The sequence below is a fragment of the Blastocystis hominis genome (assembly GCF_000151665.1).
Source record: "Blastocystis hominis, Singapore isolate B (sub-type 7) whole genome shotgun sequence assembly, scaffold_18".
Classification (NCBI taxonomy): domain Eukaryota; class Bigyra; order Opalinata; family Blastocystidae; genus Blastocystis; species Blastocystis hominis.
Genome location: NW_013171825.1, coordinates 233,844 through 259,211, shown reverse-complemented (window position 1 = coordinate 259,211; position 25,368 = coordinate 233,844). Strand labels below are relative to the sequence as shown.

Here is a 25,368-nt window from a genome sequence, read left to right as displayed (position 1 = left end):
CTTCTTCATCTTCGCGAAGTCTTCTTCCAACGCGACAAATCGCGTGTAGAGATCCACAATGCCCAGGTTCTTCTTCGCGAGGCTGGCCTCCAGAACGCTTCGACTCGTGTTCATTCGCTCCAGCAGAATGCCCGTCTCCTCCGCCAGCGACGGACGAAGACTCTTCGACTCCCTAAGCGATCGCTCCGACGCCTCCAGCTTTCGCTTCAGTTCTTCCTCGCGCGATGCGGCCGCGCTCTGGCTCTCCACAGCGCGCTTCAGCGACGTTCGCATCGTGTTCGTGACGGTCTGCAGAGACTCCAATTGGCCTTGAAGATCCTGGATCCGATCGTCCTTTCTACATCGAACCCCTCCCTCGTCTCTACAATTTCTGAAGACTGGTGTGTTCCTGAATCAGACTGCGCGTCTCGCTCTTCAGACTCTGCAGCGACGATTGCAGCTCCGAGTTTTCGCTCTTCGCTTGCGTAAACCGAGCATCCAGCGTGTCCTTCTCCGACAGCGCGGTGTCCAATTGGCGTGTGAGCGTCGACAGCTTGGCAGTCAGCGTTTGGACCTGGGTCTGCAGCTCTGCGACTTCGATCGCGTGGGAGGAAGATTCTTGCTGATTGGCTGCTTGTAGGGACGATAAGGAAGCGCGGAGCTGAGCGATTTGGGAAGTCTGCGAGTGAGAAAAGAGGGAGGAAGGAAAAGACGAGGCTTTCGTTCTGTTGGGATAACGAATCGATCTCGATTTTGGAGGAGGTGAGCGAGTTCTGCGATTGGCTGAGTTGGTTCGTGAGCTCCAGCTCGTGCTTGGAACTCTACGCACCATTACCATCCCTTGTAGAACACGGTACCTCTTCGAGCTTCGATGCATACGATTTCTGCTCTTCGAGCAAGCTGTCAAGTTTCTTTTGACGACTGTCGCATAGATCTTGAGAAAGCAACACCTCCTCTCGAAGCTTCTGCACTTCGAGTTTAAGCTGGGTGGTGGTCGTATCAATTCCGGAGTGATCTCTCTGAATTTGAAGCAACTCATCCTATCGCTTATTCACGAGAATCCACACCTACGCGTAGTGAAGCATTCTTTTCTCGCTCTCCTTCCATTTCGGCCTTCAAGCGATCCTTTTCTTCCACTTCCTCGTTCAAACTCTTCTGCATTTCGAAGAAACTATTCTCAAGGTCATGATAATTCTGTTCAAGGTTGATTAGCTCTATTCATCAACTAATTTCCCAACCGACACGTACCTGCACGCTTTCCTGCCTCCACAGAGGAACAACGCTCCTCCGTTGCTTTTATTTGTGATAATAGTTTGTCAATCAGAAGGCGTACTTCTGAATCCACTGCCTTGTATAGAACCTCTTCCTACAACAAAGATCAGACAAACCCTAGAACAAGCCTACACTCTCTGTTAGCATGTTTCTCGTTGCCGATAAGTGCAATATACAACCAAACAGGTGTGAATATAGGTTTTTAATGATGCTGTTTAAAGGACTTTTCAGGATTTTTATTTGAATCCAACTCTTTCGTTCTCAAAGTGTTAGTAGAAGGGCTAAAATCCGAATTAAAACTACTTTCTACGAAGTAACCTATTTGTCTACGCTATTTAAGATTCAACCAGCAGATCTGATTCTATGCCTAGATTGTATCGTTTCTAGCGAGAAAAGCCATGTTCCAATCAAAATCTCAAGACTAGAGTAAAATCTCTTATGTTGAGGCTATTCTAGATGCATAGTAATAATATTTGAGACTAACAGACAAAAGATCAAAATGGAAACTTCTCCATTTGCTCAGGAATTCCTTGTTACCTATCTTAATCTATAGCACACAAAAAGAGTAGGATAGATTGTAAACAAATGAAAGAAAAGTACCCTAATAATACAATGGTCGATAATAATCGGACTTTATACTTGAACAAAATACGGAGATGATAAATGACGGTACACTTTTTATTGATAATCAAGCCTATTCTTGTAGTTTCTTTTTGACGATTGCACAAAGCATCTTTATGATTAGACCAATATATAATATCCTACTCAATTTGTAACAGCGTGTATATTTGTAGCATGTCGCGTACAAGAAAGCAATATACTGTGTGTGAAGCTATTTCCCCCGATAAGGATCGTATCAAGGGAGTCGTGAAATGGTATGATGGTTATATGGTCGGTATTAAGTGCTACATATTATCGCTAGGGTTATGGCTTTATCTCTACACTGGATGAGACTCCAGTTGACTATTTTGTGCACAAGACTCAAATCTATTCTCTGGATAAATTCCCCAGAACCCCTATCCTGTTCAACAAGGAGGAGGTGGAATTTGCAGTCTGTGACACGGAAAAGGGAAAGGCCGCTGAAGAGGTTTCACTTCCCGATAAAACAATCATTCCTAAGTATGTATTCTCTTAACTATGTCACGTGTAGTGTGTGCTCATGTCCTTTATTTTACCTTTAGAGACCCTTGAAGAGACGCTTCTATCGTCGCAGAGCCGCCCCTGCCAATGGTGAGAAGAGCGAAGCCAAACCGCGCCGAAACAACCGCCGTCGCACCCCTAAAGCCGCCCCCGCTGCTAAGGCTCCTGCTACCGAAGCCGCCGAGGCCGCCGAGGCCGCCGCTCCTGCTGAGGCTGCGACGGAGGCCGCTGCTCCTGCCACTGAGGCTGCTCCTGCTGCTCCTGCTGCGACGGAGGCCGCTGCGCCGAGCGAAGCGTCGGAGCGTCCTCGCCGCAACGCGGGCAAGCGCCGCTTCTACAGATACAACAAGCGCAACAACCGAGCGCCCGCGAAGGAGCTGGAGGATCCGAACGCCCAGCCCGCGCAGTCTGCGGAGGAAGGCAAGGAGCCCGCGCAGGGCGAGCAGCAGCCGTTCAAGCCGAGGAAGCGCACCGCGCGTCGCAACTATAACCGCCGGAACGCTGCGAAGAACGCGGAGAAGCCGGCAGCGGAGAACGCGGAGAACGCGGAGAAGGCGAAGGAGGAGGAAGCTCCCGCGCCCGAGGAGAAGCCCGTGGAGAAGCCGGAGGAGAAGCCGGAGGAGAAGCCGGTGGAGACGGCGAGCGAGCCTGCGAAGGCGGAAGCCGCGGAGATGGTTGCTGCGCAATAAGAAGAAGTTGTTCACGGAGTGTTTGTGGGAACAAACAAGGAAAGGGCGCGAAAGCACCTGACGACGAAGATTCTCGAGCTTGTTGAGCTCCTCCAGCACCGGGAGGAAGTGCGAGAAGAGGCGATGCGCCTCGAAGGAAGATACGCCTTCGATGATCTGCAGTCGAATTCGAAACAGAGAAGGGTACATTGTAAAAGGGTCTTCGGACGAACTCATCGTATGTTTCCTGGTTGCGATTTTGCTGCACTGCGCTCGACACATAGTCGATGACTCTCCCTCGGAATTCGTTCAGACAGTTTTCGCGAACCTTAATGATCGCGTCAATGGTAGATCGCACTTCCTTCGCATCTTCGATATCGTCCTCGCAGTTTTCCAGCAACAGACGCGATATTTCGATGTAATGTTCAGGCAAGTCAGACAAACGCGACTCATTCGACAACTCCATCTCTTTGTCCTTTTCTAAAACCCTTTTTAAATAGCCTGCAATTCGAAAATACGAAAGCAAAGACCTACTCAGCCGCATCCAATCCGGCATAACGATTCTACATTTATTTTCTCTTTTTAACGTGATTGCCAACCATAACGGCACCTGAACGCGTTCCATCGATTCAAAAGGACCGAATTCTCCCTACAAATTCACCCCACCAAGCTAACCGTACGCAGATCAGACGGATTTTGCTCATGTTTATGTTAGAAATGATGTAAATCAAATCATCCTCAGCCTACAGCTCATATCTCCCGGTTGCGATCTACGAAGAATTCTAAGTCCTCCAAACTGATTTTCCCTAATGGTTTACTCATTTCTTGTCATTCCTCCAAAGTAGTTCTATTCAAAGGTACCGATCTAGAAGCTGAAACAGGAGCGTCAATGGTCTAATGGTTAGGATTCTACCCTTCCAAGGTAGAGGTCCGGGTTCAATTCCCGGTTGACGCATTTTTGTTTTTCTTTCTGTTTTTGCAGTTAGGAAACACTATTCTTAGTTATGACTACCTGTTTTACGAGTACTATTTTACCTCTTTATACAGTCACCCTGCTTAGGAGTGAAAAAGAGTTTCTAACAAATCATCTCCTTTTACGCCTTTCACACAAATCGATTTCTGTTGCATAACACATACTATCTAATTTCTAGTATCCTTCATCTCTGCTTGTTTGGGAAAAGAAAGCGTTATAATAGTTGTTATCTTTTATCATGGGCAGTTTCGGAAACCGCGGTTATTGTGTCTCTGTACATAGTAGCTTGTGTTTGTGTCTCGTCCGTTTTTCAAAATATATTGCAGCCCGAAACGGAAATGTTTCAAACGATTGCTGTTCTTGTTATATTATCCATTGTGAGTGCGAGTACGCCTTTTGTCGTTTCTTTGTTAGCGTAGATAGTTCTGTGACAATTACGGAGTTCAATCCCGCCAACGCTACAGTTGTTTCTGGAATCTCGTTCCCAGTTATTCTTACTTTTTCTGAGAATATCCAGATGGGAGAAGGCTCCATCATCTTTAGAAACGATTTTGGTGATATTGAGAAGGTTGCTTCTAACAGCACGGGGTTTGTCTTGGGTGAGAAGAACGTCACTGTGACCCCGGGTTTTGAGTTGATTTATGGCAGTTCCTATTCTATCTATTTTGAGGATACTCCTGTTTTGGATATGAGTGGAGAGCCGGTTTCACTTCTTGAAGGAGTTTATATGTTCACCATTGCCAGTACAGTTTTTGGAGTGGTTGCTGATGGGTAGAGAAGGATAACGGTCCTATGCTGATTGGAATCGGTATTGGTATGGGAATTATGCTGGTTCTCATCTTTGTCGCCTAGTAAATCGCGTTTTCTTCGTATTATTTGTAGTTTCATCCTTCGATGCTTAGTTAAGAGAAAGGAGGCGAAGGCCAAAGCGCTGGCCGAGACTCTCCCGACGACTGCGCAGGAAGCTGGTCAAAATTAAGTTTAGTCTTTTGCTTGTTTGTAAGAAATCATTCGAATGTGGAAGAACTGTTTGTTATTCGCAGTCACTCTGCTTCTACTAGGAGTGGGTACGATGCTTACGTGAGAAATCAGGGTGTAGTTGCTGAACAAGAGCAGATGTTCGAAGTGACCGTGGATAATAGCGAGCCGGACATTGTTGTGGAGGAAGGTGTTACTGGTGAAATTGAAGATGTGGAAATGGATATAGTGGACGAAATTATTGATTGCGGTATTTTTCGGTTTAAAAAATTGATATTTAGATGTGCTTTTCGAGAACGGGACATGTAAGGAGAACTTCAAGTGTTTTTCGGACGTTGGTGTTACCTGTAGTGATTTGAGGACTCTAAATTCGTACAAGAATGTGTTTAACTGTGTGCCATGTGTATTCTTCTTGACTGGTAGATTTTGAGCAATTCCTCAGTTGTGACACTTTGGATTGCATTCGTAGTAAAAAGAAGCTTCTCGAAGAACGTCTCCTCATTGGTGACCCGAACGCCCAATTCACCTATTACATCTTGTACCCTCTCTTTTTATAATGGTTGAATCGCAGCACAAAATACGGGTTCTTCGGTTTCCCCAAAGATATCTACCTCGCCACGACGCATCTTCATTTCTCCGCGGAATCGCACTCTGTCGCTGGTTCTCTCTCCCTCGCCACACGTCTTCAAACAGGAGACCGCCAGCCGGTCAATCTGACCCGCGCTCTCGAGATCGCCATTCCTGCCTGGCATTCGATCACTTCTCCGCACTCTTCGCTCTTCGACGCGCTCTACCTCCCTTCTGAAACCGATGTACGCTTTTTTTTCGGATTTTTGCTGATCCGAGTAGTGGCCGAAGGATTTAGTGGAGGAAGAATACGACGTTTCTGACTACGTCGACGTGCTTCGCTCCCAGCTTTCCCGCGAAAAATTCAGACAGATCAAACGCCGCGTCTACCTCAGCAGTACCCGCGGGGAACGCGTTCCATTGTAGAGAAATCGCGGGATTTGGGCGCGCTGCTCGATTTGTATCGGGACGTGGGGTTTGGGGGACATATTTTCAATTAGGTCCCAGAAGAGCAACACGTATTAGGGTACATGTATCTGGAAGGACTGGAGGTTCCGCGGGACTACGCCAAAGCGATGTACTACTTCAGCAATGCATCAAATCCGCTGTTCAATTCGTCCAATCACGTGTTTGGCCGCGGGATTTTGCACTTTTACGGGTTGGGCGTGCCGCGAAACGAATCTCTCGGCTGCCAATTCTTTGAGGAGGCGTCGCGCATTACCGCGGGGAAGGGAGTTTTTTCGTATTCCATAATTCGGGACTATTTTGAAGGTATTATTTGGGACTCTGCGCGTTGAAACGCCGCGATTTTCTGCGCGCACGTGACCATTTTACCGCGGGAATTTTCCAAGAGAAGTTCGCTCCGTCGATCGATGCGGTAGGTGGAAACCGTGGAAACCGAGAAATAGTTACTCCGAATGGACGAGTTGAATTTGGGGATGAAAAAAACCGCGGGGCCGCGGAGTCTCTTCGCGCCGATCATTCTGAACAAGATCCGCGATTATTTCCTCCCGCTCACCGACGTAACGCTTCGAATCGAATTCCACGGTAGGAGATTCGCCGCGGGAATGCGGAGGCGTCGGCGGACCGGGCGTTACTCTACGCGACGGTTTCGTTCGACTTCAATCTTCCGTACTGGGCGACGCATTTGATGGACATCTTCGAGAAACGCATCGACAAGGGCGTTTCCACACGATTTTTGTTTGCAGAGACCGATGAAACGCCCGAACAGGCGACCGGGAAAATGGCCGGTGAAACGCCCAGTGAAACGCTGGATGAAACTCCCGTGGAACCTAATGGGGAAACTCCTCATAAAACTCCCAGTGAAACTCCTCATAAAACTCCCAATGAAACTCCCAGTGAAACTCCCAGTGAAACTCCCGATAAAACTCCCCGCGGGAAGGCGGGTGAGAACGCGTTGTACCGCGGTTTTATGGAGTATATGTTGGCGATCGCTCCGGGAAACGCCCACGCGGTGGATTTGGCGTTACATTATCTGGAGGGAACCCGCGGTTTTGAGGCGGATCCGGCGCGGGCGAAGGAAATGCTGCGGGAATCCACCGCGGGACTGGCGCGGTTTTATCTGGGCGTGATGAGTCAGAGCGAAGAATTGGGCGGCGAAGACGTGGAAGCCGCCAAAATGAACTTCGACGCCGCTTGTAGGGATAACCGCGGGGATGTGAATTAGTGGAAATGGATGTCAATGCGATTCCGTCGTTGTATTATCGGCTGAAACTCCTGGTAGGGGAAACGTGGAAACGTGGTAACGAAAAGGGGAAATGCGTTTGGCGGCAACTTCGCAGAGGGGAGTGGGCCCACGCTTTTGACATCGTGAAGAAGGCGTTGGTGCTGGATTTGTATGATATCGTGTTTGATGAGGACTGTACGGTGATGTAGGAGAGGAGGAGAGCGCGTGAAGCGTAGAACGGAGATCGAGAATCATCTGAATGTGGAGACGATGTTGGAGTTTTTGAAGGAGACGACGGGGAATGAAGAGGGGTATGAGGAAGTGATCAAGATATTTAAGCAGATGCGGAAGAATCGGGAGAAGGAGCATGAAGAAAACGAAAAAGAAAAATAAAATGAGAGTTGTTGTTGTTGTATTCTTTGTCTTTCTGTTTGTTTGAGATGCGTGCGAAGATACCGGTGGTAGGAGTACGTAGAGATCTTCACAGTAGGAAGGAAAAGGGGTGAAGCTGGTCAACTTTGAATTGGAACATGTACCAGTGTATGAAGAATGGTACAAGGACAAGGAATTGCTGCGTAGGATGCATGGGGAGTGTGTCAATGGGATAGGACTCACTGCCACGGAAGAGATGGATCACGAGTCGCTCGTAACAAGTCAGGCGATGTACGCGTATGATGATGACAGTAAAGGTATTCATAGGGCATAAAGACTAGAAATCGCCTTTCTTGTTGTTGTGAAGGATGAGGAAGGAAAGGATAGTATTTTTTGTTTGTATAGAGATGATTGGGTTAGAAATTATCGGGGACTGCACCTTGTTTATGGACATTGTGGATGATCGTCTTGTCTCGCAAGTATTTTGAGGTATAGGCGATATGGGTGAATTCAACGTGATGATTGCCGACAAGGCGTATCGTCGCAAGGGGTATGCGAGTACAGCGGTGATTTTGGCGATGATGTGGGCAAGTCGCTACATGAAGCTCAAAGAATTTTTCGTGAAGATCGACAAGGAGAATCTGCCTTCGATCAAGATGTTCGAGAAGCTGGGTTTCAAGTTCTACCACTACAATCGGCACTTCCACGAGAATGAATATCGCCTTCAAATCGACAATTCGCTCGCGAAGAAGTGGATCCAAGAGATCGGTCTTCCCATCCGAATGTATCCTTGTTTCTTTGAACAAACAATGTTACAAACAAGAAGAAGAAGAAGAAGAAGTAGAGTTTATTGTTTTCATCTTTTAAAATAATCATTCAATTCATTTCAATTCATTTCAATTCATTTCAATTCATTGATTCATTGATTCAAATCTCTTTTCGATTCACCACCGTCTCCGTCAACGCCGCCAGCAGCCGATAATTCTCCTGCACGCTCCGCGTGTAGTACTGCGCCTTCGACGGCTTCGCGCCCACCGTGCAAGTCACCACCTTCGGCTCCGTCTCCGCGTCCGTCGCATGGAAGAAATTCTGCACATCGCTACGCCTCACTCCTCTCTTTCCATCTCTACGCGAACATCGGCTCGTCCACCGCGCTGTCCCCCATACACAGCACGAAGTCCGGCGCTCCGTTCCGCGCTTTGAACTCCTCCAGCAGCGTCTTCACGATCACGCCGCGCGTCCCCAGGAACGATCGCACCTCCACCACGCCGACATCATGCACGATCTTCACCGACACGCCCGCCAGCAGCGTCTGCAGCTCCTGCACCAGCTTCTCGGCCATCAGCTTCCCCAGATCGGGATCACAGTACTGGTAATGGAACCGAATCACATAATCGTCGTGGTAGATCGTGCTCCCGTTCGTCTGGAACTGATAGTCGCGGCACAGCGCCAAAATTTCCTTGCTGAACGGCAGCACTTTCTTCCGATACTCCGGCGACGGCTCCCACTCGCTTTCCCGCGGCTATTCCTCACCCTTTTTTCCCCGTTTCCCTACTCGTCGCACCTTCAGCCCGTTCACCGCGATTAACCCGAGGTTCCGGAACGCGCCGAGCGTCTTCTCCATCCCCATGCTCCCGATGCTGCTGATCACCCACACCTCGTTCGCCCGGTCGTAGCACAGTCGCTGCAGCACGTCGCTCATCGCGCGGCTCGGCGGCCGCTGCAGCACGCCGCGGAAGTCGTCCTTCAGATCGCGGTTAAAGCCTTCCTTCGCCTGCAGCGTCCCTCCATAGTCCAGAATGAAGAACCGCCGCCGCGCCGCGCGGTACGCCGCCGCCACATCCGCGATCTACCGGTCATTCCCGCGGGGAGGACGCACGCTGAGCGGGAGGAGGAGCGAATTGGCGTCGTCCGCGCTGAGCAGTCCGTCGCCGGGGTCGCGGGAGGTCTGCATGGACTCCTCGCTGAGAGTGTCGTCGAGATTCTGCAGCACGAGACGCAGCCAGACCTTCTGCTCGCGCTTCTGAATGCTCTCCAAATCGCGGTTCTGCCGGAGTTTCACCTCGTCCTTCCCCATTTCCACCGCGGTCTCGAGCTGCTGCGCGATGCTCTCTACGTCCCACGGGTTCACCGGCAGCGCGCCGTTCAGAAACTCGTGCGCACTGGCGAACTCGGAGACGACCAGCACGCCGCCCTCCTGCGCGCGCGCCAGCAAATACTCCTGCGGATGCGGGTTCAATCCCTGCGCGAAGGCCGTGTTGAGGTACAGATCGGCCGCCTTCCAGAGCGCCAGACGCTTCTGCACCGGATAGAACGACCCTGTGAGCAGCTGCAGCGCTACAGAGTCGGGGAACTCCGCGTTGCACGCCGCCGCTTCCTCGCGCAGCTGCGACTCGTAGCTCTTCTGCCGCGCGCCGCCCGCCTGGATGCTGCGCGGGCGGAAGCAGACCTGCACCAGCACCACGCGGCGACGCAGGTCCGGGTTGTCTCGGAGGAACTCGCGGAAGCCCTGGAGCTTGAGGAGAATGCCGTTGATCGGGTCCAGCTCGTCGACCGCCGCGATGATCCGACGGTCCCCGTAGAGCGCGCGGATCCCCGCGGTGGACTCCAGGACGTCGGAGGAGTTCAGAAGCGGGGTGAGGTACTACGTGAGAAAGTGGAAACGTGGAAACGGCCGTGTCGAGCCCGACGTGGGAGATGTAGACGCAGACGCTGCGCGATCCCCACTGGAGACAGATGTTGCTGTTGCGCTGGACGCGCTGGGTAATGCCGAGGTGGCGGCAGCAGGAGCTGATGAGGTGGCGCGCGGAGCTGTAGGTGTGCGTGCCGATGAGATCGGCGGCGAGAACGCCGCGCAGAATGGACGTGCGGAGCGGGAGCTGGCGGAAGACTTCGTAGGAAGGGAACGGCAGATGCAGGAAGAAAATAATGCGGATCGCCTGCTTCGACGCGGGCTCTTCTTCCTCCATCTCCAGCGACTCATCGCTCTACTCCTCACTTCTCTTTTTCTCTCTCTCACGCCCTCGAAGTCCACGATCGGGTCCTGCGAGCTCAGCGCGTACAGCTCCTTCGCTTCACCCTTCTGCTCGCCAATCGCCTACCAGCATTTTCTCATCGTCCAAATCGTCGTCCAAATTATCCACGAATTCCGGTCCCGCGGAAAACAGACGCTCTTCGTCCTGAACCGCCTCCACCGAGCCCTCCCGCGACAGAACGCTCCCCCGCGGGGACGCGGACGCATTCTCGTCCCGCGGGGAATACAGCGACGCCGACGACGCCGCCAGATTCCCGGGAATGTACATGTTTACGCGGGAATCCGAGCAGGGAATCGACGTCCGCGCCCTACCCTCGATCCCCGCGGGAGCGCCTACCTCCGATTCCGCGTGGCGAGATAGAGCCGCAAGTCCCGCGGGAGGAGGAGTAGCTGATATCCGTTGATCCAAATAACGGGCCTATTTTTAGCATTCCAGAAATCGGGGGTACTGCGAATCGAGGACGTGGAGAATCTCGCAGTAGCGCAGAATCTCCTGAGCGAAGAGATTGTTGACGCGGCGATAGGCGTTCTGGTAGCTGACGGTGAGGAGCGTGTTCTTCTGGTAGGAGAAGGAGCTCTCGGCGTCGTCGTAGACCATGGTGCAGCCGTGGAGCATCGGCGAGAGAATGCTCTTGCAGTAGCCGTTGTAGTAGAGCTGGTTCAGCTCGCTGTCGATGAAGATCGGCAGGCAGCGCATCGCGAAGAGCTTCTGCAGGTGAGAGAAAAAGAAGAAGAAAAAGAGCTACCTCGCGGAGTTTTTTCGTGTCGGAAGCGGAGTATTGGTCGTTCTGGGAGAAGAGGTCGGTGGTGCGGAGGAAGGTCAGCGAGCCGCACCACCACACCGTGTAGTCCTTCTCGATGTTTTGGTCGGAGAACAGGTACATGCTCTAATGGCTTCACGCAGAGACCCAGCCGGGTACTTCGTAATCCCAGGTGATGTCGAAATCGCCGTCGTCCGTGCGCGTGATGATCACCGGGAGGCGGTAGCTTCGATTAGAGCGGAATTGGAATTTTACGCGACGTTGATGAGGCATTTCTTGGGAGCGGGGGCGGGAGAGGTCGGAACCGTTTTGGAGCTCGGGAGATTGGGACAGGAACTGGACGGAAAGATTCTAGATCGATTGGAGGAAAACAGGGATACTTTAATGGAATGGGGTTGGAGCTGGAGGCTCGGCGAATCTCCGAAAGATTCACGTTTTGATCGTCCTTGTTCGTGTAGTAGTTGTACGTGTCTTCGATTAACATAGTCCTGTGCTGCAACGTTACAAAAAGCATGGAACATTATCCTACAGACGCTGTGTGCAATGTATGGGAGTTCTCGCGAGGTGTTTCCCATGCTTCAAAGACACCTCCACAAAAGCGAAGATACCTGCATCAGAGTGGATACATCGCTGTCCCTACTTGTAGGAGATCTTGATATCCTTCGGTAATTTGATGGGCTGCGATTTCCAGACAGGGTACCTAGCTTTGAACCCAAACAATTTCTCTTTACTCTTCTGGGGATGTGTATAGAGGTATTGAATTTATCGGAGAAAAGTATCCAAGTTGAGCTACTGATCCAGAAACACGAATTGTGACTCCGTGTGGTACTTCTGCCCGCACTCGAAATGTGACTTCAACCTGATTCCTAAAAAGTGAAGACATCATAGAAGAAATAAGGGAAAAACTATCTGTTGTTTCCACTTTCTCTCTAGTTCGCACTCTTTTCGAACTTTCGCGCTTGAAGGATGCTCGTATACTCCAGATCCAATCCGCTATGATAGACAGAAAAAAGGAGATGAAACAAAAACCCGAATTCTTTCATTCTAGGCATTATTTCGCGCATTTTAGAGCGAAATAGTACATCATATTCCATTTATTCCCTGTAATGGAGCAAGAACCTGCAGTACATCCGTCTTCGGAAATCAACAACCAGGCTCTTGCAAAATCTGCAATGGAAACGGAAGCAAACAAAGGGTTTCGACTCCGATTGAGTCGAACGCTTTCTGTAGGACTGTGATTCATATCTTTAATTGGATAGTCATTTAAAGGGCCCATTTCGTGCGTGCGCTATGCACCCAATGGATCTCTCCTTGCTGTATCTTGTTTAGATCGATTAATCGTTTTACGCTATAGCAGCAGACCGTTCGATCAGCATTTTTGAGACAGCAAACTATTCACTCAAGTTTATCCTCGAAGGGCACGAAAAAGGAGTCAACTATATCGCTTGGTCTCCCGATTCAAAGTATCTCGCGAGCTGTTCCGATGACAAGACAGCTCGTATTTGGAACTCCGAAACCGTGGATCTGTGTGCTATTTTTAACGAACAGGGTTCTCTCGTGCGAATTTTCAACACATTTTCTCAGTTTCCAACATGCATCGCTTATAATCCTCGTGGAACGATAATCGCATGCAGTTGCAGCGACGAAACGATCTACTTCTTCTCCGTCTACACGCGCAACCTCGAAAAATCTATCTTTGCTCATTCCAACACAATCTCCAGCATCGAGTTCAATGCGAGCGGTTCTGAGCTTCTTAGCAGTTCTATCGACGGTTTTAGGTTTTCTAAGCTGTTTTCAGTTTACTCTTTTTAGTCGCATTTGGGATTGTGAAAGTGGCGATTGTCTGCAATCCATTCGTTCCTCCACCTCCAATTCCCCCATGTATCTCCAGTTTCCACGTTTCCACATAGCCTGAGCGCACACTACTCTGCGAACAATCAGTACGTTCTTCTTTCCATCGCGAATCATGGTCTCTGCGTTTGGTGTCTCGAACACAATCAAATCGAGCGGGTTTATCGCGTATTCGATCGAATTCCTTTCAATTCCAGGGCGCGCACGAAGTCGCGCGGTATCTCTGCAACGCACAGTTCGCTCCGCAGAGTCCTCCGTTTGTTTGTAGCGGATCGGGTGTGATATTGAAGGGATTGGTGAGCAGTAGAGAACGGATGTGTGGTGGTGTATGATTTGAATTCGGGGGAGGCGACGAGTTTGGAGCTTTGTAAGGACGATGTGATTCTTTCGGTGGATATTTGTGGGAAAAAAATCGCGGCAGGATCCATGGGGAATCGAAATGAGCTGTTTATTGTTGAGATATTGTGGATGTGTTTGTTGTAAACAGTTGGATGAAACAGCACAGTAAAGGGATAGCAATCGATAGATGAAGAAAGAGGCTACCTTTGATATGGGGATACAAAGTAGTTCTGGAATGAGAAGTATCTCCAGCTACACTTCTGTAGCATCAAAATGGCTTTCTGAATAATAATAATAGATGGGAATAAGTAGTATCCTATCATACTGATTTCTAAGCATCTTCTTATTGATGAACAAGATAGAAGTCAATAAGGATGGACACGATGTCATTGATAATATATGTTAGTTTTGAAGTTGTGAGAATTAGCGGTAGTCATAACTTGACTTAATGATCAAATAGCTCTAAGTCTTTTTTTGAAATATTGAAGTTTTATTAATACATTATGAATCTACTCTAATTCCTTAATGAAAAGTGTGATGGTAAAGCAGTATTGAATGGTGGCTGGAATGATAAACATACAATATCATTTATTGTATTACAGAAAGTTTTGATATAGAGAATTCTTTGCAATTATGATATCAATATTCAAAAAGAATATTCAATTCATTCTTTATTCTAGAGAATGTATTATAGAACAAAAATGGGGGAAGAACCCAATAAAGTGTGTCAACTCTGGATATAGTATATGACTGAAGATTCAAGAAATACTTTATAGTACTATTATTCCACTCACGGTATAAATACATCAGTAGTAGGGGATTGACGGGAGCCGCGCGGTCCCCCAAAGTCACCCCTCCGACCCCATCTTCAAGTGCGCGAGTGTTGTGACATAATAGGGGAAATCCCCCAAAGTTGCCCCTCAGACTCCCTCAACTTGTACCTTGATTTTTGCCCTCTGAACTGTTTTCAGCCGACTTTGGAAATCGTGGTCGGCTGTGGTGGCCATGGTTGTCATTGCTGTCCATGGAATAACGCGCGCGGAAACTGATGGCTGCCCTTTTCTCTATGGTAAAGAGAGAAAGACCATGCACTACTCCATGCTTATTCAAGGCTCACTCACCAACGGCTCATTCACCTGGATCAACCCGTACAAGTACAAGAATCCTTACATCACTTCTATGACTGTCCTGTTTCATCCTAATGGTTCGATGTTTAATAACGTAGACACGACGAACATTGTCACGAATTCGAATGACGAGACTGTGACGATCCCTGCTGGTTATTACACGATCAGTGAGATCATTGCCTTGCTCAATACCATGACCGATACTACATTCTCCATATCCACGAATGCCTCGTCGTTCGGTTGTATCTGGATTCAGTCTCCACACACCATTGACTTCACAGATGCACCTGACATTCGTGAGATCCTCGGCTTCGATGGACGAACGGTCATTCTACCTGCTTCGTTCAGTGGATCGAACGTGATTGATATCACGCGAAATCGACAAGTGATTCAGGTCTACTCGACGATCGTGCGATCATCGGACCTGAAGATTGCCAACCAGAACAACAACCTGCTCACCACGATGATCATTGACGATCCAACGGCTGACTACGTGCGAACTGTGGAAGACGTGTGCATTCCAATGATCACTCGGTTTGATCAATTGATGTTCGTGTTCCGCGATATGGATGGCAAGATGATGCGACTGAACGGCGAATTCGAACTCCAGTTGACGATTGAGGACGTGATGGAGGAAGTGCCATCATCGATTGCCTCTGCAAACCAGTTCAGTATGATTGAAGTGTTCGGTAATACCACCAAGAAGGAAGTGAAGCTGGACAATCCTCTCTCGTTCGACCGTTATTGTGCTACATCTCGTCTGTGTCGTTGTATACGGACTTCGTGTTGCACAACGTGCCGACTGATCAAATGGTGCTAATCAATGCTGGCGCTACGATTCAAGAGATCGCGATACCACGCGGTGCATATGACATCGAAACGATCATTGCAAAGCTGAATGCAAGTGATGCCCTGTTCGAATTGGTGTATAGCGGTGAGAATGCGTTCCACATCACGGTAGATCACTTCTACATGATCGATTTCACGAATGCACCAGAGATCCAATCGATCCTTGGTTTCGAATCGGACATCTTGGTGAAAGGAGTGGATAACCCGAAGCGCTACTACATGTCTTCCTCGTGTAATCACGTGGTTGTTACTGACAGCAGGGAATCGCACATGTTGACATTGCCTGTCGGTTACTACACGTTCTCCGAGTTCATCGAGGCTGTCGGTGCTGAGATGGTGAAAGTGCTTCCACTCACATCCATGACGATCGAGGATGATCATGTTCGCTTCAATGTCCAAGCAGACGGATGGTATTTCAATCGATCCAGCGTTGACACGACGATCGATGGTTTTGGTTGGACTCCATGGTTCAAGCTGTCTCCATCTGTGCAGAACCTGTGCATCGAACGACCAGTGGAAGCTTCGTTCAACCCTGAAAGCGATTCCCCACCTGATATGACGAATGATCAAGGTATTGGAGGTCATGCGTACATAGGATCAAACACCTTTATTGCATATGACTGGAAAATGCGTACGAATGATAATCGGTTCCTGCTAAAGCCTATCGCGACATACACGATGCGTTTAGGTGATGGTTCAGTACTCGATAGTGGTGAATTCTACATAACGGACGATACGTCTACCCCGATCAAGATGAGTACTCTTACAACCACATGTTTTAATGAGCTCAATGCTCGATATGCGAGTGCTATGGAACTACCTCCATCTCACCAGAATGCGATTGCGTGGACGGTGAATGACAATAGAGAAAGCATGCCATGGACTGCGAAGGACTATGCACCAGAATTGGAATTGCATATTACATCGGAAAATACAGGTGACTTGGTGTCATCGAATGGTTCTTCGATCGGACCTTGGTATTCCAAGGATAGTATATATCACACGAGAGTGTTTATCGATACGACGAATTTTATACTTGGAATACGTGGATATGGCGAAAGACCTCTCACAATCCAACGAGGTCATTATAGCGCTATTGATATCGTGAATATGATCGCTAATGTGATCAATAAGATATATGTAGATGCGTCTCTCGGAGGGTACTTGGTATATGTCATTGCAGATAATGGTGGTCGAGTACGAATGGGATGTCGAAATGGTACAGAACCACGATTCATATTGTTTTGTGATAATCCATGTTTCAAGATTATACCCGGACCATACGCTGAACCAGGTGGTGTGTATTTGTCTTGTTATTTCGAGTTTTATCGCAATTACTACATCAGGATGTCCGAGTTGACATCACCTTACGAGTTTGCGATGGCGAACATCGATGGACTGAATGTGACGAATATGATCAAAGGTAGTACGTATTCCGATCGTGCTGTGTCGATCGAATTCATACAACCGACACGTGTTACGTATGTGGGGAATGATGAAGTTGTTGTTCCATCATTGAATACCTTCGTTGACTGGGAACAATCTGAGTCGTACACGGCTAACACGACGATTCGCTTCCCGTACGGAATGATGACACTAGACGATAGTGCTGCTGAGACTGATATCACTTACACGGATGACATTCAGACATTCACGTGGACCATACCATCACGGTTGACACAGGCTGACATGATATGGCATATGAACCAGTGTTTTGACTCGGCTGCACTGAACATACGATGGAAAGCTGAGTCAGATGGGTACTACATTCACGCAGACCACGTGTTCTCGTTGAGTGGCAACCTGGGAACCATAGTTCCCGCTTCAGGATCGCAATCGCATACATGGCGTATCCCTTTCGACGATGGTGTGTACTATGCCAACTATGGTCTAATGGTTGCCGAGTATCCTGTCGATATCACGAACGGTCTATCGAACATACAGCTGTATTGCAACATCGTGAAAAGCAAGACGATACCACTGCTTGTGAATGTCCCAATGGACAGCTTGTACAAGAACTACTTCTACAAGAACCGCATGTTGGTACCATGTTCTGAATTGCTTGATCGCATCGTGTACGAATTGAAGGACGAAAATGGTGACCCGCTATCGTTCATTGGGAACGTGTACCTGCTAATCGGCTTTACTGTGATAGATAAATGAATCTAGTATTCAACATTGCTCGAACGTACGAACATGAATTCACGAGTAACAATCTCATCAAAAGCGACATGGTAATCGATCGGATATCGATGAAGGGAGAATCGCCTGGCACCTGTCTTGTCCTTGATCGAGTGAACAACATGCAAGAACGACGACAGTCTCCGTTGGTTATATTGAACGAGGAGTACACGGAGAATGCACACATGAACGTCGTGGTACCCAAAAGTCGCAAATGGTCATTCTCGTTGACCGATAAGACCGGTGCAACGATTGCCTTACCAATGCCGATTACTGTGTGCATTCACTTCCATGTTCTCCAAAGTAAATGAGTCATAATCGTGCACTACCGATAAGTGTGATTAACTACAATACAGTAATTCCGAAGAACAACGAACGATACCATGAAACGTTCAACACAGTGATCATGCCTCGTGACCTTGTGTACAAGATCACTTCGATTACATGCAAGATCGATACAACGTCTCTCTGGAACATTCGTGCAATGAATGTGGTGAAGGTTCAAATGCTGTCAGGGTTTGAAATGGTCTACAACGTCGGTCCTGGCTACTACTCGATTACCGAGTTATGCCGTGCGATAGCCGATTCCATCCAGGTAGACGATGTTAACCGGGCACACCTGAACAGTGACGTGGCGACCGCTGTTGACCTTAGTGGCGCACCTGATTACACGAGTATCCTCAAGTTGGAAGGTGTTGTTGAGGCAGACATGGTAGCGAGTGAACCCTACGACATCACGAATGGCATGAGTGTGATCCGAGTGTACAGTAGTATCAATGCTCAAACATTCGGTCTGAAGAGTCCACTGATCGATAACCTGATTCATGTATCGATGGGACTGAACAACATGATCACCTGGGACAACCTATCGATCGATGTGATTGAACAATCGAACCTGGATTCCATTGATTGGGTACTGACAGATGCAAATGACAATCCAATATCCTTGAATTCGAATGTCTACATCTCATTCACGATATCTTGTAAGCACAACTTCAGTAAGGTATTCAAGAAGATAGATAGATAGATATCAATGTCTATTTTCTATATACATATATCTATATATCTGAAAAGTAATAGTTTGATTGTTGTCTCCAACAAATAATCAGCCAGATATGTCTCACAGCTTGATATTGGACAACTACTCATTCCCATAGAGTCCATTCTTATGGATTTCAGCTTTATCATCAACAATACTGATATCACTATTAGTGAGTAATTCTATTCATCCTAATGAGTTGGGAACCAAAGCATTTCACTTTCATCAACCAACTCAAACAGCAAGTATTATGTATACTATTGTTATTCATGCTCGTAATAGAACAACATTGTGAATCACTTTGTATCCCTATTGAAGTGTACAATTCGATCCTTCCTTTAAATAGGAGATATTCTGCATTATTTGGCAGGTGGGGGATACTATATGGGTTAGAATAAGGGATAGTATTCTCTGGCAATATAACAAACTCTGATAGGTTCAGAGTGCATCAAAACGACAAAAACTGCACACCAACTATCCAAAAACCTAGAAACAGTGGAATATGAATATATCTCTATTTGTTCGTATAAAATATATTATGTATTCTACCTTATTTTGCTCAGTTCTTCAACGACACACCCACCTTTCTCACAAACTCTACTATTCGATTCTACTATACACATATCACATATTATTACTATAAATGATAACCCAAAAACTGCTTATCGCTAGCTTTTCCATTTTCATTCCTATCATCATCTTCTACATACCCTATTTCTTTATATCCCATCTAGAGTAGATTCCAAATGAATAGAACGAAAAACAAAACGCTTCCACTGGAAACAACACTCTTCGATCTATTCATTCCACAATATCCCATTTCCACTCATTTCCTTCCACTTCACAGTAAAAACAACTCCCTCCCTATTCGAAATCTATTCTTCCACTCATACCCAATTTCAATACTATTTTCACAATTGCACAATTCCTGTCTATTTTTGAAATCATTTGTTTTACAATAAAAGCTATTAGCTTCGTCTTACTGGGTTTGAATGTATTCAAAATTTGGAATTGGACTTGTATGTCCTGTCTTTTGTTTTGTTTTCGGACTTCTAGGTGTTTTTGTGTGTTGTGTTGTGGGAATGTAAGTATTGTAGCTGGGATGGGTTCTGTCCTCAAGTTGGTGTGTTTGAAGAAGTTAGTGTAGTGTGCGCTATCGTTACTTTGACTAAACTGTGTGTGTGAGATATGCATCGTGAACGCATTCAATACCATAATGGCGGTGGACCCTGGTTCCATTTTTGCTGTGTGGAGTGTGTTCCGAGTGAGGAATTTCTGTACTTCAAACTGTGCAACGTGGCGAACCCATTTATGCCATGTGTGACCGCGGATACATGGAGATAACTTGCAACGTGGGAGGTATCTGGTACAGGGACGACGTTCTTGCCTAGGATATTTGTTCTGTTTCTCGTATTTTCATTTTCATATTGTGAGGTGGTAGAGTGTGGTAGAGAGAACGGATTTGCGATGAGTGAAAGGGCAAACTATGGGAGCAAGAGCTGTAGGTTTGTAGAAGCGGAGCGTGTGTGGAACTTGGGAGAATGGGACAAGAAGGCGGAGTATGCGAACTGCTGTGGGTACGGTCCTCGCCTCTGATTGATGGGAGCCGAGTGAACTGGAATGGGCAGTGGGAGCAGGCGAGTTCCAAGACGGTGCAGTTCTGCATTTGTGGGTCTGTGGAGCATGGGAAGGTGGAGGTGTGCGTGGTGCGGGCGTGTGGGAAGTGGTGGAATGGAAGAGAGGTGAGGTGCGTGGCGGTGGTGTGCCCCGCGGACGAAGCGGCGGGGTAGCCGGAAGGGCACTTGGGGCAAGTGTTGGATACGAAGTGCGATGTGGACTAGTGGGGCATGATCACGGATGGGTGCAACGCCTATCAGCAGTGGGAATCGATCGATCGATCGATAGGGGACGGGCTCCTGCCAGCCCATCCTGCCGATGCTGCGCTGCGCTGCGCTGCGTGGCGGGCGATGGGGCGAGGGACGTGGCGCTGTGGACGATGGGAGATGGGAAGCAATCCACGATGTACTGCACGAGCAATGTGGGCGTGGGCGAGGTGATCAACGACCCATTCGAGCCCATGAACATCCACATCGTGTTTGAATTGGCCGAGGCCACGTTCTCCTATCCCACCACCGCGATCTCCATCTCCGACTACACCATTGCCTTCGCCTTCGCCTTCGCCTTCGATGGCTCCTTCCCGCGGTTCTGCGAAGGCACGCACGCTCTACATCAATGCCAACAGGTTGGTGTCCCGAAACGGCCTCCCCTTCCCCGCGGAAACCCTCATCGCGACCTTCTCGACCCGCGCCGGCGTTCGGTTGGCGTTCGGTTGGCGTTCGGTTGGCGTTCGGTTGTGGCCTGCTCGCATTGTGGAGAGCGCGATTGGTATGAGGGAAGTGGAGTAGGCGCAGCGCAGCGCAGCGTGTGTGTGCAGATGGAGGTTCCCTGGAGCAGTGGCATCTCCGATGAAGCCCCGATGGATGGCCTTGATGGGCAGCAATGTGCAGAGCCAGTTCTTCGAGACGCGCTCCGTGTTGGTGGCGGGCGCCATTGTGAACAGCGTGATGGCCATCAGCTGGCGTGTCCGCAAGGGCGCCTCCTGGTCCGCCTTCGCGTCCTTCTCCGTCTACCGCCCCGTCGTGCTGCTGCCGCCTTCGAAGCCACGCAGGTGCGCTGGGTCTGGTGGTGGTGCGAGCTCTTCGTGCAGGCCTTGGTTGGCTCCCACTCCCAGCTCTTCGCCGCCGACGCGCTCCTCCAAGAGGGCGACGTCCAGCAACCCGAGCTCTCTCTTTCTCTCTCTTTAGCTCTCTCTCGATGCGTGCGTGGCCTACTGGGTGCGCGTGGCGCTGTGCTCCGCCGCGTGCTCCATCCTCTCCGAGGCCTCCTCTCCCATCACCCTCGCCGCGTATGTCGTCGCGCCCGGCGCGGTGCAGAACCTCGAGGTGGCCGCGCTCTCCTCGACCTCGCTGCGCGTGCAGTGGGCAGAGCCGGCGGAGCTGGGCGGCGCCAGCATTCGGTACTACGTGGTGCGACGCTCGTGGATGGCGTCGATGGCCGTGATCCAGAGCGAGAGCGAGAGCGAGAGCGAGAGCGAGAGCGAGAGCGAGAGCGAGAGCGAGAGCGAGAGCGAGAGCGAGAGCGAGGTCGCCAGCACGAACTGCTTCCTGGACCTGCAGAGCGTGCAGAGCGTGCAGAGCGTGCAGAGCGTGCAGAGCGTGCAGAGCGTGCAGAGCGTGCAGCACGCGCCCATCTATCTGAGCGTGGCCGCGTTCAACGGGTATCTCTCCCGCCAAGAGAAGATCCTAACATTATAGGCAATTCCTTCGAAGCAAATCGAAAGTGTCTTAACCAGTTGGATCGACAAGCCAAAGTAAAACTATTCTTGAGCCCTATTATTTTGGTGGATTATATTGAGAAAGCGAAATACACTACTGAAACTGTTTTCTAATGTACTCCTTTAGAACTAGCTACAAAGCTCGGATAACACCAATAATAGTGTTATAAGCACAGAATAGCTTAGGAAATCTTGTTTCAAAGACATTCTATTCTCCAGTGTTCCGGATAACAAAAACACATTCCAAATAGCGTTCTTCACTTCTCATATAATTGTATAGGCTATTAAAATGTGTGAATACCCAACCAAAAATAACAAAGCTTCCCAAAATAAACAATGGAATGTGTTTTGGAATTGCAATGATTCGACATATTTCCTATCGAATGCTCCACCACTCAATTGATAATGGTTCATTTTTGAATATTCACTTTGAAAATAGCAAGACATATTTGATAGATGAAATATGAAAAATCGAGAAACAAATAGAACTACTTTTGTTGGAATTTGAGAAGCAGGCATTTCTAGCTCAACTTACACCGTGTATGCATACTCCTAAATTTCCAATAGAAAAAAAGAATTGTGTTTCGGTGATATTTAAACTGGATATTAAACTGAGTGTACTTTTGGATTTTCTCATATTTTTTTTATTTTGGTCAAATAAAATGGTAGAGGAATGTATTGTGTTATCTTCCATGCTTATGAAAAGCCTATTTGACTGAAGTTCGCTTCACCGAGTATCTACTGGACGGATACGGTACGCTCGGCGACCCTGAAACCCTGGTCAAGGGTGGAATCAAATACACTGTTCAGCGATTCCAGGAAAAGCACAGAAACGAATTTCTATTATGCTCAGAATCTGGTGATGTGTATCTGTTTGAAAATAACGTACTGAAACAAGAATGGAAGGAGGACGAGAATGGGAAGAAATCGGAGGAGTTTATTCGATACAAGAATGGTCGAGCCGATTTCAGTCAGCGATTCGAGTATATTTTGGAACAAATGAACAACAAACGTTTTGTTTACCACAAGAAAGGACTTCGAATGGAAATCTGGTCAGTTCAAACGGGGCATTTGCTGTATCACGGAGGGTACAACGAAAGACGAATGAAAGAAGGCTGGGGCATCGAATACGATGAAGAAAGCGGAAATGTGGCTGTGGAAGGGATGTGGAGTAAAGGAGTATTGAAAGAAGTGATTCGATGTTTCAATGGAGATACGATGACCGAATTGAAGCGAAACGGAGCAGATAGCTTGGATCCAACGAAACGAATTCCGATCTATGTGGGTGGATTTCGCTATGATGAAGACAATGAACGATTTATTCGTGAAGGGAAAGGATGTCTGATTGATGAAAAGACTGGAATGGCAACTCGAGAATGTGAATGGAAAGATGGAAAGGAAGTGAGTGGAGTGGATCTAACTGATGGATGGTACGATCCAAAATTGAGGTAGGGTTTATCAACAGCCATGATTCCTAGACCTGCTTCTGTTCCTGCTCCTCTTCGAATCAACGTCACTGGATCTACAAAATGGACCGATGTGAGTTTGCAAGTAACCGATTTGACGATTTCATCGAATTGCTGTAACGATTTGAATGCATTGGATCTGAATCGATTCGAGTGGCTACGATCTATCGAAATCGGCGATGAATGTTTTGAATCAGTGCAAACATTCAAAATCGAAGGATTGAATCGATTGAAAACTATCAAAATCGGAAACAATTCATTTACTCAAGTGAAACAAGAGTGGTTTGACCGTTCCCATTCCAATGAAGAATGGTATTCTAAGGTCAACAACGAATCGAAATCATTCCACATATTGAATTGTGAATCATTGGAATCCATTCAAATTGGTGAATGGAGTTTCAGTGATTTTGGAGGCGACTTTGAATTGAAGAATCTACCACAATTACAATCCATTCAAATTGGTACAATTGGAAGTGATTCATGGAATTTCAATTATAGTTCATTTGTGATTCGAGGTATTGATATGATATTGAATATTTGAATGATGCATAGATCTTCCAAATCTACAATCCATTACATTAGGGAATTGGGCATTCGCTTATTCCTTATCAACAATAATTGAAAGTACTGAATGAATTGGAATGAAATGATTGATGTAGATCTTCCATCATTACAATCCATTCAACTCGGTAGATGGGCACTTGCTGGAACATGGAAGAATGATTCTTGTTCATTGATACTTCGAAGTAATAATGAATTGATTGGTTATGATTTGTTTTGTAGATGCTTCCAAATCTAACATCAATAACTTCTAAAGGATATAGTTTCTATTCTCCTCGTGTAGTGACATTGGAAAGTATTTCTGAATATTGAATATTGATAGTATTTAGATATTCCAAATCTTCAAAATGTCAAACTACCTCGTTCATTCGAGAAAGTTCGATCGAAATCAATTTCGAGTATAGTTTGATTGATTTGATTTGATTCATAGATGTTTCTTCGATTCTCGCTAATCTTGTCAAAATCTAGCATTAAATCTATAATTTTGATTTGATTTGATTTGTTCAGTGATTCGTCATTGTTTAGGAACATTTCCATTGATTGATTGATTGGTTGATTGTTTGTTTCAAACCGATTCTTGATCACAATTCATGATTCTATAAATTATCAAAATATCAATCCTACCTGATTATTATGATGTTCTTCTTTACCATTTTAACAATGGTACTCAATTATGATTGTTGTTTCAATCAATCAATCAATCAATCATTGTTTTCGATCATCATTATTATCATCATTATTATTATTACCAATGACCCAATGATCACATATTGAACATTCACAAATGATGAATCCAATCTACCAATAATAATAATAATAATAATAATAATATAGAAATGATGGTTTGAATAGGTTTGAACTAGGATTTGTTCAATATTGATAGGAAACTGCTTGCTTCGAATAATAATCATAATAATAATCATCATGAATAATAAGATTGGATTTGCTAGTGACACAATGGAATGGTTGGAATCGATTGATATTGGATGATTATTCACATTTGTGAATCCATTGTTAAATCGGCAGATAATACAATGCAATACAATACAATAGAATGATTGATATTGAATTAGGATATTGATTTTGACTTATTGAATAGGAATCGATCATTGTATACATAGAATAGAATAGAATAGAATCAAATAGATGTGAAATGGATAAAACAAGGCAATGAAACTAGAATAGAATAG

General features: G+C 47.1%; 10 protein-coding genes; 6 read left to right on the top strand and 4 right to left on the bottom strand.

Moving 5' to 3' along the window:
• Positions 1-1,026: 1,026 nt before the first annotated feature.
• Positions 1,027-1,423, bottom strand: GSBLH_T00002271001 (uncharacterized protein; the record flags this gene model as incomplete). XM_013040814.1 has 3 exons in its annotated part: positions 1,384-1,423; positions 1,228-1,345; positions 1,027-1,193 (listed from the first exon to the last, which is right to left on the bottom strand). The coding sequence occupies exons 1-3, from the start codon at positions 1,396-1,398 to the stop codon at positions 1,027-1,029; spliced, it is 300 nt and encodes a 99-aa protein (XP_012896268.1). The 5' UTR covers positions 1,399-1,423.
• Positions 1,424-2,046: 623 nt separating this feature from the next.
• GSBLH_T00007067001 (uncharacterized protein) lies at positions 2,047-2,485 on the top strand (the record flags this gene model as incomplete). The annotated part of the gene is made up of 3 exons (XM_013040813.1): positions 2,047-2,142; positions 2,174-2,374; positions 2,402-2,485. The coding sequence occupies 3 exons, from the start codon at positions 2,047-2,049 to the stop codon at positions 2,483-2,485; spliced, it is 381 nt and encodes a 126-aa protein (XP_012896267.1).
• A 606-nt stretch (positions 2,486-3,091) lies between these two features.
• Positions 3,092-3,763, bottom strand: GSBLH_T00002269001 (uncharacterized protein; the record flags this gene model as incomplete). Its single annotated transcript, XM_013040812.1, has 4 exons — positions 3,092-3,226; positions 3,256-3,547; positions 3,590-3,708; positions 3,740-3,763. 4 exons carry the CDS (start codon positions 3,761-3,763, stop codon positions 3,092-3,094), a joined length of 570 nt encoding a protein of 189 aa, XP_012896266.1.
• A 607-nt stretch (positions 3,764-4,370) lies between these two features.
• On the top strand, positions 4,371-6,077 carry GSBLH_T00006421001 (uncharacterized protein; the record flags this gene model as incomplete). The annotated part of the gene is made up of 12 exons (XM_013040811.1): positions 4,371-4,419; positions 4,452-4,775; positions 4,808-4,846; positions 4,885-4,910; positions 4,935-5,031; positions 5,076-5,099; positions 5,132-5,260; positions 5,292-5,357; positions 5,434-5,548; positions 5,582-5,822; positions 5,860-5,974; positions 6,004-6,077. 12 exons carry the CDS (start codon positions 4,371-4,373, stop codon positions 6,075-6,077), a joined length of 1,299 nt encoding a protein of 432 aa, XP_012896265.1.
• A 650-nt stretch (positions 6,078-6,727) lies between these two features.
• On the top strand, positions 6,728-7,264 carry GSBLH_T00002268001 (uncharacterized protein; the record flags this gene model as incomplete). Its single annotated transcript, XM_013040810.1, has 1 exon — positions 6,728-7,264. One exon carries the CDS (start codon positions 6,728-6,730, stop codon positions 7,262-7,264), a length of 537 nt encoding a protein of 178 aa, XP_012896264.1.
• Positions 7,265-7,693: 429 nt separating this feature from the next.
• GSBLH_T00002267001 (uncharacterized protein) lies at positions 7,694-8,508 on the top strand (the record flags this gene model as incomplete). XM_013040809.1 has 6 exons in its annotated part: positions 7,694-7,725; positions 7,755-7,839; positions 7,873-7,947; positions 7,978-8,022; positions 8,057-8,101; positions 8,132-8,508. The coding sequence occupies exons 1-6, from the start codon at positions 7,705-7,707 to the stop codon at positions 8,506-8,508; spliced, it is 648 nt and encodes a 215-aa protein (XP_012896263.1). The 5' UTR covers positions 7,694-7,704.
• Positions 8,509-8,563: 55 nt separating this feature from the next.
• On the bottom strand, positions 8,564-10,605 carry GSBLH_T00002266001 (uncharacterized protein; the record flags this gene model as incomplete). Its single annotated transcript, XM_013040808.1, has 5 exons — positions 8,564-8,735; positions 8,767-9,158; positions 9,192-9,485; positions 9,516-10,280; positions 10,309-10,605. 5 exons carry the CDS (start codon positions 10,603-10,605, stop codon positions 8,564-8,566), a joined length of 1,920 nt encoding a protein of 639 aa, XP_012896262.1.
• A 105-nt stretch (positions 10,606-10,710) lies between these two features.
• On the bottom strand, positions 10,711-11,554 carry GSBLH_T00002265001 (uncharacterized protein; the record flags this gene model as incomplete). The annotated part of the gene is made up of 2 exons (XM_013040807.1): positions 10,711-11,088; positions 11,120-11,554. The coding sequence occupies 2 exons, from the start codon at positions 11,552-11,554 to the stop codon at positions 10,711-10,713; spliced, it is 813 nt and encodes a 270-aa protein (XP_012896261.1).
• A 983-nt stretch (positions 11,555-12,537) lies between these two features.
• GSBLH_T00002264001 (uncharacterized protein) lies at positions 12,538-13,346 on the top strand (the record flags this gene model as incomplete). Its single annotated transcript, XM_013040806.1, has 5 exons — positions 12,538-12,657; positions 12,691-12,754; positions 12,786-12,949; positions 12,980-13,209; positions 13,244-13,346. 5 exons carry the CDS (start codon positions 12,538-12,540, stop codon positions 13,344-13,346), a joined length of 681 nt encoding a protein of 226 aa, XP_012896260.1.
• An 11,054-nt stretch (positions 13,347-24,400) lies between these two features.
• On the top strand, positions 24,401-24,490 carry GSBLH_T00002262001 (uncharacterized protein; the record flags this gene model as incomplete). The annotated part of the gene is made up of 1 exon (XM_013040805.1): positions 24,401-24,490. The coding sequence occupies one exon, from the start codon at positions 24,401-24,403 to the stop codon at positions 24,488-24,490; it is 90 nt and encodes a 29-aa protein (XP_012896259.1).
• Positions 24,491-25,368: the final 878 nt, after the last annotated feature.